This window comes from Erithacus rubecula, assembly GCF_903797595.1.
Source record: "Erithacus rubecula genome assembly, chromosome: 12".
Lineage (NCBI taxonomy): Eukaryota > Metazoa > Chordata > Aves > Passeriformes > Muscicapidae > Erithacus > Erithacus rubecula.
The window spans coordinates 6,393,965-6,409,372 of NC_136664.1; the positions used below are offsets into that span (position 1 = coordinate 6,393,965).

Sequence of the window (15,408 nt, forward strand, 5' to 3'; positions counted from 1 at the left end):
AGCAGCAGTCTGAGGGGGAATTTCACAGTGCTGGTGTGAGAAGCCCAGCTGCAGCACGAGCAGCATTGTCTATTGCAGCCCATCAGGGACAGTTTCCATCAGGAAGGGCTCATTGGAGAGATCACTTTATTAGGTTGTCCTGAAACACTTTGTGCTTCTGTGTCAGGCACCAGAGCATCTCAGTACAGTCCCCTTGGCTCCAGCAGGCAGGAGTGTGGTTCTTGTGTGTCAGGCTGGAAACAGCCAAGAGCCCTGCCTGGGCATCTCTGCTGAGTCTACCCCAATCTCTGTGGGTTTGGAAGAATTTGAGCTCAGTCCCAGCCATGCTGCCTGGGCTGGGATGCTCAGAGGCAGTTTTCAGCCTTTCCCTGCCCAGTGGGAGAAATGAAGGTCCTCTGGCAGTAGCAGGTACCCAGGAACAGGAACATCTACAGGGATGTACCAAGCATCCCCTTTCTGCCTCCCAGGCTGCTCACCTGTGGCAGAGCCATTTGTGGGGGGACAAAGGTGCTGTGAACATGGCTAGTTGCACTTGTGTGCAGAAGGTAAGAGGCTGCTAAAAGGACCAGGTGCAAGCTGTGAATCCACTGAACTGCCTGGGTGGGACTGAGAGGCAAATGCTTTTGCCTTGCAAAAAAATTCTGGAGATGACTCTTTGTCAGCAAGAGAGAGGAAAGTGACCACTGTGAGTTGTGGTGGTGTGGGGAGCTGCCTTGGGTGTCCCTTGCAGTGATCCTGGCTTCTCCTGGTGTCTCCAGCTCCATGTGTCCTGTGTTCAGCTTTTCTGCTGCTCTGGGCAATCAGTTTCTGTAGCCACACACTCTGCTGCTTCAATCTTCTGACAACCTGTTTTCACCTGCTCTTAATCCTCCCTCGGGTCCTGCTGCTCTCCCTCTGTGTCTCCACTGCCTGTGAGCTCAGATATGTGATTTAAAACAACCCCAATTTAACTGTTTGATACTCCTCTCTCATTTTTGCTTTCCCGAAAGGAATTTTGCTTCCACAGTTGCAATAGGCTCTAGTGGGACAGCCTTAGTGGGAAAACAGTCACAGGTGACTTTTGTGGGCTATCACAGAAATCATGGATCATCCCAAAGAAAGATCTCCTGTTTCCTGGATGGACATAGACAGGTTTTGCATGTTTTGCATGGTATCACTGCTGGGTGTCAGTGCTTCTGTGTCTGTTTCAAATATGCCTGGTATTGGCTATGAAAATAAATTATTTCTTTAATGAGAGGAAATCATTGAATTTAAGACACTATTAAGATTGAAACCTTCCTCCCAACCTCTGCCATGCAGTGTTTCACCTGAAGCACAGCTTTATTTTTTCCCCTCTTTTTTTTCCTTGTTAATGCTTAAAACAGAGCTTTGGCATGGCCTGAGGAGCTGCTGCTCATGAGGCTGCTCTGAGTCAGTTTGCAAAATAGATACTTCCTTCCCCTGTCCCTTTCAGATAAGAGAGGAAGTAAAGGTTGCTCTCTGTTTTTTCTCCTGACCCTTTTACTCTTCATAAAAGTGATTTGGCAATCTGCTGTAGAGTTAGGAGTGAGACTCTGCTTTGGGACTATTAGATATTCTTAGATATTCAGGGCAGCCCCAGCCAACAAAACACTTCTCTGTGAGATGTTGTGGACATAGAGCAGCTTGGAAATGACCAAGGAGGAGAAAGTACTTGAAAGTTGTGAGCACAATGATCTTCAGTTCAGAGGGCCCTGGGTGCTGGAGCCCAGAGAGGATTTGGTGACCCTGTCCTTGCTCTTGTGACATCCCTTGCTGGCAGATGGGACCCTGGGGCAGTCAGACCCTCTGCCTTGTCCCTGGGAGCCCTCATGGGTACCCTGGCTGTGTTTTGTTGGGACACCAGGTGTGTGTGTGTGTGTGTGTGTGTGTGTGTGTGTGTGCTCAGCACGGAGCTGGCAGCTGGGATGGAGCACCAGGAGAATGTCTGGCTGCAGAGGCTGAGAGAGTCACAGCACTTTGTTCAGGGCAGCAAATGTGGGGAGAGGAGAACAAAAATGGGAGGAGAGACTGGAATACAGATGATGGGATGGTGAGTCTTTCAGTGCCAGCTCAGATACCCCCTGAAGTGAAAGGTTTTGTGGGGTGTTGGAGTGGTGCTGGCTCACTGATAGTGCCTCAGATGTGAAGCCTCTGAGCTGGGGCTGGTGCTGAGGCAGCAGGGGCTGAACCCACACCTGGCCCTGAGGAAGGTGCTGGATCTGGATCTGTGCAGTGACAGGAGAGGTGGCTTTCCAGTGTCTGCTCTGGCTGGTGCTGCCCATCACCTCATCCCAGTGCCTGTCCTGACCCGGGGAGCTGGACAGGCTGAGCTCAGGGCTGGAGCACAGCTGATGTGCTGCACACCAAGAGGATGTTTTGGCGTCTGCCATCCCTGGGAAAAAAAGGTTTTTCCACTGAGTCACTTGCTGCCTCTGCTTTTTATGAGACAGCACTAAGATCTGGGGGAAGGGGAGATGGAAAAACCCAGCCCAGATCTCCCTGCTCTGGCAGGGACCTGGTTCATGCCAGCACAGCTGCCCCATGTTTGCTTTTCAGAGGGAGTAGCAGACAGACAGCAGCATAAATAGAACAGACTTGGCTATTTTAAGACATTGATTATATGATCTGTGCATTAAAGAAAAATAATTAAGCAAAATCTTCACTTTAGCTGCTGCTGGCAACATGGGCTTAGGTGGAGCAGAAGCAGGGATGGGCACTTGGAGCTGTTGGATGAACCATGAGGACTTTTACTTCTCCATGTGTTCCTCCTTAGTAGGTGGAAGGTTGCCCATGTGTGTCACAGCTTTGGGGTGACACTGCCACTGGTCTGGCAATGTGCTGCTGTGCATGGGGAGTGATGGCACGGGACAGGCTTGGTTAGACAAGGGGGAGTCACGCTTGGGAAAGGGATGTGGGTGCTGCCTTGGTGATGTACACGAGTGTCTGCAGCCAGGGATGGGGTTTTCCTTCTCCTGGAGCAGTTTCTGGGTTCTGATTGAGCTGGGATGGTTGTAGCACCCTTCCCTTGAGCAGCAGTCTGGGGTGAAGAGCTTGTGTTTACTGGTGGGGGTTAAAACCAGGCTTGTTTCTGGTAACTTAGTGCCAAGCAGAGACTTTGGCAGTCAGGAGAGGAGGGCTCCAACCTTGGGAGTTGGAGCTGTTTTCTGCTCAGAATTCATTGCAGCAGGGCTGGGAACTTGGGACAGCCCATGGTGAGCCTGGAGCTCCTTGTCCCAGAGCCCTGCTGGGATCACCCTGGCCCTGCCCTCCGTCCCCATTCCAGCTTGGAAGCTGAGCTGCAAGGGAGAAGGGCAGCAGCCAGCTCCTGGCAGCACAAGGGCTTGTAAATACTCATACCCAGGCAAAACAAATAGATAATACTAATTGGGGTTTCAATGCCAAACAGAAGCAGATGGTTTATCAAGGTGGAGAAAGGCAATGTTTGGGGGTTTCAGATAAAGTGGATGAGCCAGGAGCCACTCTTGAAAAAGAAGACAAAAGATATTGAAGCAGCTGCTGAGAAGAGCTTACTCTCCACTAGTAACCATAGCCACAAAGGTTTGTTAGTATAAATTACTCTGAGAATGCTTTTTTCCCTCCTTTTTCTGTCCTTTCTTCTCCATTGAAGACCACTGGTGGTTCGTGACAAATAAAATGTATATCAGAAGTCAAGACTGTCCTGTGGGATCAGTAATAATGGTATAAAATGCATTAATCTCTGCAAAATTACTCTGGTAGCAGACTTCTGGTAAGATTTTAAATGGATTTTTAGTCATGGCCCTGTAAATCGTGCTGCAGGTCATGCAGTGCTTGTCGCATTTGCCTTCACTGCTCTGAAACAACTATTGCCACATTTAACTGCTGCCAGAGCCACTGTTCTCTGCTGTGTGGAGATGGGGCTGATCGAGGGCTGGAGCTGCCCTCCATCACATCCTCCTCACAGTCTCACCCCTTTCCCTGTGCAGATTTGCAGGGCACAGCTCAAATTTGCTCCTCACAGCTTTGGTCCATGGTCTGTTGCCTGGGGACAGCCAGACAACAATCAGGTTTGTGCTGGAAGGTGGTGTGGAAATGTGGCTTCTCAGCTCAAACTAAAGCCCAGCATGCTGGATGAAGAGGTTGGGGAGCTCCCTCTCCCTTGAGGGGGTAAGGTTTTCCTTGAAAATCTATAATTGATGGAGCAAACTCACAGCAGGTCGCGGATGCTGCGGAGGGCTTGCACTCATGACATGTGGGGGTGGGGGCAGGATGGAGGATGGAGCCTGCTGGCTGGCACCGGCTTGGAGCAGGGCTGTGCCTGGGCTCACAGTGCTGCCGGGTGCGCGGGGCAGCTCTGAGCCGTGTCCCTTGTCCCCAGAGTGCGGCGGGTCCATGGCGTTCACGGCGCCCGCGGCCGCGCCCGTCGGCTCCCAGTACTGCGTGTGCCGGGTGGAGCTGTCCGTGTGCGCCCAGAGCCTGCTGGACAGGGACGTCACCTCCAAATCCGACCCCTTCTGCGTGCTCTTCCTGGAACTCGGCGGCAAGTGGGTGGAGGTGAGTCCTGGGGTGTGGGTTTTCTCCTCCTGTGTCCCTCTCTCTCCTCCCTGAGCAGAGCTGGAGGCTCTCCTGGTGCTGCTGATGCTGTATGGATTCTCTTGTGTCACTGCTGGTCCTTCTCCCATCAGTGCTTTCTGCTCTGTGCTGGGCATTGCCTGCAAATTCCATGTCATACCTGCAGTGTGGTTGGTCTGGGAGGGAGCAGGGTAGGCAGAGTATGGGTGTGTGGTGGATACAGACACCCACACTGGGAGCAGCAGAAAATGCATTGACATGAAATGAGCGTTAAGGGATTTAAATCATGTAAACCAAACAAAAATTTTCCCAGTTCCTGGCAAATTAGGTGATGCCATTCAGGTACTTGGCCAAGGAGCTGGGGAATCACCAGCAGCACCTGAAGTGTCCAGCAGCTGATCTCACATTCAGCAGAGTGTAGAGGGAAGCCTCACTTTGCCACAGTCTGCAATTAACGTATTTCAACAGCCTGTGTGAGACTAATGAGATTTCCAGCCTTGACAGGTGTCATCTCTGACCTAGCTGTGCTTTTCAGGAATTTCTCTTTCTGTCAGCAGTGTCTCAGTCCAGTGGTTTTAAACCCAAAGCTTTCTTTGCAATACAAATGTGCTTTTAGGTTTTTTTGTTTTGTTTTGTTTTGTTTTCCTTCTGCTATTTTTAGCTTGTTTAATTGGCACGGTAGGCACTGGACGTGAGCCTTGAGCAGCAGCTTGCTCAGTGCTGTGCTGGTGTCAGCAGAGGTGGGATGGGCTGGCACAGGGGGTGGTGTGCTTGTGCCTCTGAGCTGGCTCTGGCCAGTGGCACCTTGGGGACACTGCTGGCATGGAGGTGCCCCAGCTCCCACACTGTCAGGGGTGCTGTGTGGGTCTGGCTCGTGGCTGGGTGCCAGGCAGAGCCAGGAGAGCCATGAGAGCCTGGCTGGATGGGATGTTTGGTGGACTCTTGGCAGCTGATGGCACGGGGTTCAGAGCTACCTCCTTATTCTGCACAGATTTTGGGCACACAGATGTGCCCTGAGTGGAACCTCTCCTGTCTGAAAGTGATGGCCTGAATAACACAGCTGAAGTGTAGAGAATGGCTGGGGACAGAATAAGCTTATTGTGTGAGCCCATCCCACGCCACTGGCCCTTTGTCCTCCACACCAGATTAGGGACATGTCCCAAGCCCTGGACCTGCTTGTGGTGGTGGATGTTCTCCTTTGGCACTGGTGCTGGTTCTGAGCTGGGAGGTGGGACCGTGGCACCAGCTGATGCCAGCAGGAAGATTTCTGCTCACTGTTCTTTCTAGCTGTAACATTTGTTCCCAAATACAATTATTTTGTCTCACTGAGCTTAATAGGAATTTAAAAATCTTTGTGAATCAGCCTTGGAGGGATGGGGGAGGGAGGGAGAGAGGGAGGGACAATAAACCACAGGCTGGGAAGGGAAGATGGGTGATGTTTCAATGTTCTGCCTAGTGATGTCATCTCACAGAAGCCATGAAAGAGCTGACCTGTGGTGCCAGGAACAGGGACAAGGGACACATGAGTCAGCCCTGCAGCTGCCTTTGTGCCACTGAGTCACCAGGCAGTCCTGCACCTTCAGGAACTCCCCTTGTGATTCAGGCAGCACCTCCCCATGCTGGAGCATGAAGCTCCTCCAGTGCTGGAGGTGCTTGAAGGTCTCCAGCCAAACACCCTTTGAGCACTGAGAGACTGCAGCTGCAGTCACTGGGCACAAGGGCTGTTGCTGGAGAAGATTTACTGGGTTTGTGCTTGATTTGCAGCATCACAGAATCGTGGAATGGTTCTGTTGGACATTAAAGATGCCCTCATTCCTCCCCCCTGCTTGAAGCCTCATCCAGCCTGGCCTTGGACACTTCCAGGGATGGGGCAGCCTCTGCCAGGGCCTCACCACTCTCCCAGGGAACAATTTCTTCCAAATACCAATCCAGCCCTGCCCTCTGTCAGTGTGAAGCCATTCCCCCTTGCCCTCTCACCCCATGCCAATGTCTGAAGTCCCTCTCCAGCTCTCTTTTAGCCCTTTCAGGTGTTCCAAGGTCTCCCCTGAGCCTTCTGAACAATCCCAAGTCTCTCAGCCTTTTCTCACAGGAGAGGCACTCCATCCTTCTAATTGTCTTTGTGGCCCTTTGAGGCCCTTATCCAAACAGATTCCTTTAATTAGCCTGTCTGCCTTTTAAAACCCCTTGTGCTTTCTGCTTTTTGTTGGGAAAGGCACTTCTTTTCTTTCCAGGGAGTGCAGATGTGAAGGGGATGGCAGGAGCTGATGGCAGGTGAGGGGTGGTGGGTGAAGGGGTCTCATATGTGATGGTGACCATGCAGGTGGTTGGTGCTCACCAAAGATCAAAACAAACCTTGTGCAGCTCTCAGCTGGGCCTTGGGATATTGTTATGCTTCACACTGGCACTGGCAGGAGGTTAAACTGTTGAAACTGAGTGTTGAAGGAATCCAAATCACTCCCAAGGTTACCTCAAGCTGGCTGGGATTTTCATACCCTTCCTTCAACTCCCTCTTCCAGAGCTGAGCTGGAGATGGAGCCTCAAGTTATCTCACTCAGACTGGAGGGTGTGACAGGATGGTTTCCCTTGGTCCCTGGCTTCCCAGCCATTCAAAGAACCTGGGAGCACCTAAAATCCATCTCTACTGCCTGTGCAGTCTCATCTCCTGGGCCTGAAGGGAGGATTTGTGCCTTGTGCTGCTGAAATAAAGCAGAGCTGAGGATGCCCCCTGGTCCTGCACACCTCTGAGCAGATGCTTGGCTCCTCCAGTGCAGGATGGCAGCAGAGAGGGGAGGATCTGTGTGGAGCTGTGTGGCCCTGGCCAGCTCACAGCCCACTGGTGTGGATGGATTTGATTCCCTGGGGTGCAGCAGGTGGCTATTCTGGGAACACAGCATTTATTTTAGCTGTTTCTTGGCAATTAAGACAGACTAAGCGAGCAATTTCAAAAACACCCTGTGATGGTTGGGTGTATATATAGCAAACTCACCACATTTCCACTGAGCCCCTCCAAAACCTGCCTTCTGTGCTGAATGAGTTTCTTTGGGACTAAGGTATGTGTTTGCTTGCTTTTTTTTTTTTTTTTTTGGAGGCTTTTTTCTGCTCTGCTTATTCCTGGCTCAGCAGCTCTGGCTGACATCCCACCATCCCACAGCCTGGTGCTGCCCAGGGATGCCAGCTGCTTTCCAGAGAGGTCCTGCCCTGGATTTGGGATGAACAGGCAGCTCAGCCTTGCCCAGAACTGGGTGTCCTGGCTGTGAGACAAGGTGGAATGCTGGCCAGGGCCACAGCATGGCCAGAGTCTTTGTGCTGGGAGATGGGATGGTCTTTCCAGACACCAAGGGCAGCAGCTTTTGATAAGATCACACTGGACAGTGCCTGTGTTCCCTTCTCTTTCAATATCCATGTTACCATCTCCTGGCATAACGGGGTGATGTGGCAGAATGCCAGTGCTGTCATAACACCTTCCACTTGACCAGGTTGCTCAGAGCCACATCCAACCTGGCCCTGAACACTTCCAGGGATGAGGCAACCACAGCTTCTCTGGACAGCCTGTGCCAGTGACTCACCACCCTCACAGGCAAGAGTTTCTTCAGAGCATTTCATCTAAACCTACCCTTTGTCAGCTTGAAGCCATTCCTCCTTGTCCTGTCACTCCAACCTTTGTCCAAAGTCCCTCTCCAGCTCTCTTGGACCCCTGTACACACTGGAAGGTGCCCTGAGCTCTCCCCAGAGCCTTATCTTCTCCAGGCTGAGCAGTGATATCAGCATGATACCAACTGCTGCTCTTCTGGCAGAGCTCCTGCTTGCTTTGCATGCTGCAGGATTTCCCCTGCCAGGTGTGGGTGTTGCTTTTTCAGCTCTCAGGCTCTGCTGCCCATGCCCTTCCTGCCCCTTTCAGCTTTATCAGGGTATTTTGCATATTGGGGTCTAAACCTGCCTTTGTCTCCTGACTTTCAGTGTGTCTGGGGTGAGTATGGGTCCTGACATTAGAGTTCAGGCTCTCCTTGCCAATTGACTTCCAGGAATAAAAACACCAGCTTTTCTCAGCCTCAGTTTCCCAATTTTCCCAGTTTCTAACACTTTGAAATCGTGGGGGTTTGTCTTGGTGCAAGCTCCTGACAGGATCCCTGCTGGTGCTGCCACCCTTCCTGCAGTGGGACCAAAGTTCCATTCCAGCATTCCAGGATCTCCATCATGACTGTCCTCAGGATGGTTTTTTGGCTCACACAAGGCTCTCTGACCACCTGTGCCATGCAGTGTTGTAAGCCCACACTTCCACCAGCTGCCTGCCAGGTCTCCTGTGCTGCTCTCCCTGCTCTTGGTGTGGGATGCTGCAGAGAGCTGTGGTGCTTCTCCTCCCTGCTGGGTTCCCCAGTTTCCATCATCCACTCTGTGCCTGCCCTTCCAGTTCACCATTGCTTCCAGCCTGCTCACAATAGCTCAGGGTGACAATGTCTGTTGAAGTTTTGTCTCTGGGCCCTTCCTCTTGTTGCTACTAATGCTTGATGAAATTTATGAAAAAGGGACTGTGTGATGTTATTTATCTATTTATCTATGGAAGGCCAATAAAGAAGAAACCACATGGATGCTTTGGTTTTCTGGAGGGAAATGCTGGAGAGTTGGGTTCTGGCTCGTGGCACTTTTTGTTTTGCCTGTTGCTGGCTGCACAGCCTGGAAGGACCAAGTTTGGCACTACAGCTGTGAGAGTCTGGTTGAGGGTCAGAGGTGTGTGAGAGCCTCAGCTCCTGGGAGAGCAGGGCTAAGAAGCAAATGAAGCAATTCTGGCTTCAGTGATCCTCAAGTCCACGCTGAGCCTTGGCTGGGTGGGCATTTCCACTCTGGGTTTGGATGGGGTGTGTTTGTCCAGCCCCATGTGCCCCATCCTTGGGCAGGCAGCTCTGCATGATGTGCCTCTGTGTGCCCAGATGTATCCCAGCTTTGCACCTGGATGTCACAGCCTTGTTTGGGGACAGCTCTGCTGGGGACCTGGTGTGCTCTTCTGATGGTCACCGTGGGGTTTCTGGGTGGCTCTGGCTGAATTCAGTTTCAAACTGTAAAATGCACTTGCCTAAAATGCCTCTTTTTCTTTGCAGCTGGACAGGACAGAGACAGCAGTGAACAACCTCAACCCAGCTTTTGCCAAGAAGTTCATCATTGACTACCACTTTGAAGAAGTGCAGAAGCTCAAGTTTGCCCTGTTTGACCAGGATAAATCAAGCACACAGCTGTATGAGCATGATTTCCTGGGCGAGTTCTCCTGCACTTTGGGCACGGTGAGTCTGGGGTCCCTGCAGCAAAGGGGCCCCAGAACACAAAACCCCAAAAAAACACAGCCCAAAACACCTCAGACACAGGGGTGTGCTGGGATTACAGCTGCTCTTACTTCCTGCATAGTTTTCTGGCTCCTTCCTGGAAAGACAAATTTAATTTGCTTGTCCCACTTCAGCTGTGGAGGTTGAACTGTTGTCTTGCTCAAGTCTAAGCAATGGTGAGGGTTTCTGCTGGTGCTGGCAAAGAGAAATCAGCTGGAAGCTTCTGACTCTGTCTTCACCATGGGATATAGCAAGGGCCCTGATGACCACTTTGGGCTTGGGAAACTTCCAGATATTTAAAGTTAGGGTGCATGCAGCCTGCCTTTCTTTCTCAGTTTGGATTTTCTCTTTCTGAAAGTTTTGTCCATTGCTGTTGTGTAGCAAAACATTCCTCCTGCTTGAGCATGTTATGCTGGAATGTGTCTTGTGTGGAAAAGCTTTTGAGACACAGTGTGATTTATGAGTTTCTGGAAGGTCTTTTCATTCATGATCCCAGACTGTTAGAAAGAAGCTGGCAGCTGCATTCTCCAAATGTCTTTGTCTTCTGGCTCAGGAGCAGGGAATGAGGGGGATTTTCTCCATCTTTTTGCAGCATCCAGCAGCTGAGGGCTGCTGTGGTACCTGGCACAAATGCAGAGGCTGGGAGAAACTGCTTCTGTCGTGCTGAGTGCTGGGAATGGGAGCAAGGAGGTGCTGTAACAGGTGGGCAGCCTGGGGAGCCAGCCCGAGGTGCTCAGGGAGCTCATGAGCATAATTGCTTTGCTACATAGACTGCAGCATGGCACTGGCTGTGACAGGCAGGACCAGGGACATCACCACTGCCAGCTCCAGAGCTTGATGTGTTAGAAGAGCACTGACATTTACAGAGTTTCAAGTTTAATGGCTGGAATTTTAGAAGAGTTCTGTGATGACCTAGTTCTGCTCCTGCAGAAGCTGAGCCAGTGCAGGCAGCAGCTCTGGCCTCTGTTCAGTGGTTCAGCCCAAACCCATCCTTTACTGTTAGTTCTGCTGCTGAAACACATCCAGCTCCTGTGTGGGGCAGCTCAGCAGGGGCTGCTTGTGAAGGTTGTGGTAGAAGCAGAGGATTCATGGACATAAGGACTCAGCTGGAACCTTTGTGTTCCTGAATGTGGCTCTGCAGCAGTTCAGGCTCTGAGGCTCATGTTGGAGAAGAGCATTATCCTTATGCAGTGGGGAGGAAGGGTCTGAACCATCTCCTCCTGCTTGTTGTGTGTCCCAGATGATCTCAAGCCCCTGGTGCTTGGAAAGGTGATGGTGTCAGAGATGAGCCTGGCCAGACCCTGCTGGGCTGGGGAGATGCTGGGGCTGGGCAGCTGTGGCAGGTCACACCCAGGGGCTCTCTCAGAACAGCTGATGGTTCTGCCATGGTGGCATCACTGTCTGCTGTCTTTGGGCACAGCTGGTGGGAGTCTTGAAGGAAGAAGAGAGCTTGGAACTCTGTAAGCTTACACCAGGATTTTCACTCTGCAGAGGAGAACTTGACCTGTTCCCAATTTTTTGCAGCAGTTCCCATGTCAGCTTCTTGGTGACATTTAGTCCAAAACAAGGCACCAGCTTGGAATGGAGGAATCTTTTAATTTCCCTTTTGCCCCTGAAATCCTGTTTTCCTCCTCTCCCTGTGGCTGGAATGGGCTGGCAGCACAGCCAATCGTGGAGCAGAGGTGGACTGGAGAGGTGGCACTTGTGCAAGGGTGAGGAGAGGGGTGAAAAAAAAGTGGATGGGGGCTTGTGGGTTCAGCCACCTTGCTGTGGGTTTCCTGGTGGCTGGAATTTGCCTGGTGAGATGTTTCCATGAGCTCTCAGAAGCAGACAGCAGCTGTGGGCAGTAACTGGGCAGTGAGGATCTGAGTTTTCAGTTCTGAGTTTGCATGGGAGCTGTCAGATTAGCTGGATTTCTTAGTGCAGCTAATGAGATCTGTAGTAGGATTTTGAAGGGCAACTGGATCATTCCCAGGCCTCTAATGAGCTGTGGCCAAAGGAAATGTAGCAGGGATCAGCTCCAGGCTGGTGTCCATGGTTCCTGCTAGCCAGGGTTGTGAGGTTTGTCCTGCCTGCACCCAGAGTGGTACAGAGGTCTGGTTACACTGCCTGCTGATTCCTGTGCATCAAAAGCACTGGCACTTGCCTGCTCCTCACACATGGAAAGGGTTTTTGCTTTGAAATTGTAAGAGTCACAGGATCACACAATGGTTTGGGTTGAAAGGGACCTTTAATGCTCATCTGATCTCAAGGGGCACCCACTGGATGTGGGATCAGGGCACAGGAAGTTCCAGCAGGCTGCTGGACCTCCATGTGGGCATCTGCACCTCATAGGGAAAAATTACAGGTTCTCCATATCTGAAGGAAACTGAAACCAAGCTGGGAAAATTCCCAAGGGTTTAATTAATCTCCCAGTTTATTCTGTCTATCCTGTTACAAACCAGGAGTGAAGGGCAGAACATGCCCTTGGGGTGCTGTGCAGGGGTCCAGAATGGTGCTGGGTGAGACCATCCAGTTTGTCACCAGGACACCCCATGGAAACATGTCCTGCAGTCAAGGTGCTGGCAGGGGTCATGGTAGAAGTTTATGAAATGGCTTTGAGGGGTGGAGTGCTGATTTTGCTGGAGCAAATTGCAGTAGCTCTGTCTGTGTGAGGTCCCACTGATCTCCTCCACTGGTCCCTGGGTTCAGTGGGAAGTGATGCTTCATCCTCCTGTGCCATCAGCTCTCTGCACTGTGCCCCCCAAGGCTGGGCTGCCAGTGGTGATATTCCCACTCTCACTGTCATCCCTGGATATTGATGCCTTTCTGCTGCTCTTGCAAAAGCTTAATCTGAATTAACCAACATGAGCAATGATCAGTTGCTTATGAGTCTGCTTTTTGATCACTTGTACAATCATGGCTTTATTGTCTTTGGCTTCTCCAGATTGTCTCCAGCAAGAAGATCACACGGACTCTCCTCCTGGGGAATGGCAAACCAGCTGGGAAGGGGATGATAACGGTATGTTTGTGCTTTGTGTTACTGTGCCTGTGCAAAGGGGATGGGGCAGTGCAGGACACTCACATGGGCTCCAGGAGATTGGGGTGTAGCTCTTGAACATTTTCCCTTTACATCTTGTTTTCCTGGCCACTTTGGTCTGTTTGGAGGACAGTTTGTTTGGGACAGGGACAGTCTTGCTCAGTGTCTGTCCATTGCTTTGCACTGTGAGTCTCAGAAATAAAAAATTCCTCAGCCTGGAGAAGTACAGAGGAAATCTGTGCTGCTGCTGTTTGTTATCTGGCACAAGGCGCCTGCTCAGACCCCTCTGGTGCAGTGACAGGTAAGAGGGCTCATTCCTTTTCCAGGGATGGGTGATTTTGTTTGTAGGATGAGGATGTGCCATGGCAACAACTCTCATAGCAACAGCCACTGGTTCTGATGCAGACCCCTTCGGGCAGTGGATCCTGCTGCGGATCTCTTTAGCAATGTTCTTTTTTAAAAAGAAGAGATTAAATTTAGGTGTGCTTCTGTTCTGCCACAGCTCCCATCATTTCTGGATCTCTGCTGTGTTATGGGTTTTGTGAGATGTGCAGCTGGGCTGGGAAGTTTTGGAAGAAAAGGCCAGCAAGGAGTTAAACTTCTGTCAGGTTTGAAAGCACTGGGAAGGTTTAAAAGCCTGGGACCTGGTGCATCTCCACTGCTGTTTGCTTTAGGGGAAGATATTTTCCTCTCCTAATTGCTGCAGTTAGTCTTTAAATGGAGAGGAAAAGCTGCAGAGAGGTTCAGAAGTGGAACCATTCCCAGGGCTCTCCTCATCCCATCTGGTGCTTGCTTGGGAGGAGCTGGAAAAGTTTCCAGTCAAGTTCAAAGGTTACATGCTTTAGAAAAAGGAAAGTCCTGTTCTGTCACTAATGTATCATTATACATGCAAGGGGCAGAGGGATCTGCTTCATTTTGTACAGCTGATACAATTTGATCTGGGTTTTTTTGGCCTGGTCGTGTGTGGTGGGGGCACCTTTCCCTGCTGCTTGGTGCAGTGCTGGAGCACAGGCTGTGGCACCACTGGAGGAGCAGACTTCAGGGAGTCTGGAGACAAAGCCTGACCTCCTTGTCCTCATGCCCTTCAGTTTTGCCCAACTCTCCATTTTCCTGAGATGTCACTCAGGTCAATGCAGCAGAAGAATAGGAGGGACTGTGGAGGTTCCCTGGGTTTGAAGAGAGAAGATCCCAAAGCAAACCTCTGTGTCTGTAGAAGTCAATTTTAAAGTCTTGCTGCACACCTCTGCTGGACATAGTGGTAGGGATGTTGTTACTGTCTGTGCTGGCCAAGAGAAGATGCGACCAGCAGCCTGTGGCAGGGTGGCATAAGGACATTCCTGGCTTGTCTGCACATCCTGGCTCTTAAATAGCCTACAGTGAGCCCTAAAGTGCTGGATTCCAACTGGGAATGCTTTTGTGGGGCTGAGGAAAGGGTGAATTTCCTTCTCTTCCCTGCAGCTCCTCTTCCTCCTGCTGGTTTTGGTGGCTGCTTACACCCACCAGGGACTAGGTGGGAGAGAAAAGTGATTCTGTGTCATGGCAATAGAGAACTTCTGTATGGAGCAGAGGGGAAAACTGGGGTTCATATGCAGTGATTGGGTCCTCTGTGGACCAGAGAGTTGTGTCCACATGGGAACAACCAGGAGGTTGTGCAGGAGCTGTGGTCATCCCCTCACCCAGCTGCCCAGCAGATGCAAAAGCTGCATCTCTGCATCCTCACCTCTGCCACCTGCCCAGCTCTCCTAAGTGCCAGTGACTCTCTGATTGCTCATTCTGTAGAAATTTGTCATCTGGAGTTCTGCAAGTCTTTCTAGAAGCTTTGGTGTAGTGACACTGCATAACTTCAGTGCAGGACAGCCCCTGTGAGAGCCAGCAAAGAGCCATGCTTGGGACACTGTGCACAAGGACAATGTCCATGCTGTGCTCATGGCTGTTCTGGTGCTGGCTCTGCCCTGGCAGGAGGAGGATGCAGCTGGGAATGCTGGGGAGCAGCTCAGCCCACCTCAGGACATCAGAGGAAGGAGAGGTGGGGAGCAGATGCTTGGGCAGGAAGAAAAAGACAAGTGATTCAGAAAATAGCTTGTAATAAAAGTGAATAAATGTGGGGTTTTGTTACAAACATTCCTTTAAAATACCAAGAGACTGATTAGACCATATTCCAGACAGAACTGGCCTGCTGGGAGTTGGCAGCTGAAGCCCTTCTGCAGCATGTGTGAATAAAGTCTCTTAAACTGAAGTGATCTGGGCTGTGCTCCTGCAGCTCCTCTGGAGCAGTGATGGAACCTTCATCCTTAGCAGGGGGTCATGTGGAGACATGGCTCAAGTCCTGGGTTCCACCAGCATTTCCCCCAAGGGATGGGATGCCTGTTTGGGCCAGGACAGGGAGGATGAGGTGGCTCATCTGCTGGCAAGGGTTTATATGGCTTCTCCTCCTTGGAGGTCCTGAATGAGCCTTGGGGCAGAAAAGCCATGTGAGACCAAGTCCAGCATAACATTCAAGAGGGGGGTTGAGTTTTTTACCAGAGC

At 51.1% G+C, this 15,408-nt stretch overlaps 1 protein-coding gene across 4 annotated transcripts in view; it reads left to right on the forward strand.

Annotated features, from left to right (window-relative positions):
• CPNE2 (copine 2) overlaps window positions 1-15,408 on the forward strand; it is a 42,465-nt gene that overhangs the window by 5,863 nt on the left and 21,194 nt on the right. For 3 of the 4 annotated variants that reach the window (XM_079316237.1, XM_079316235.1, XM_079316236.1), the window contains exons 2-4: window positions 4,358-4,533; window positions 9,645-9,824; window positions 12,790-12,864. In XM_079316237.1, the coding sequence (XP_079172363.1) occupies window positions 4,372-4,533; window positions 9,645-9,824; window positions 12,790-12,864 (417 nt within the window). In that variant the 5' untranslated portion in view covers window positions 4,358-4,371. Of the gene's footprint in view, window positions 1-4,357; window positions 4,534-8,027; window positions 8,129-9,644; window positions 9,825-12,789; window positions 12,865-15,408 lie in introns of those variants that run through there. The other variant, XM_079316238.1, reaches the window with a different exon arrangement.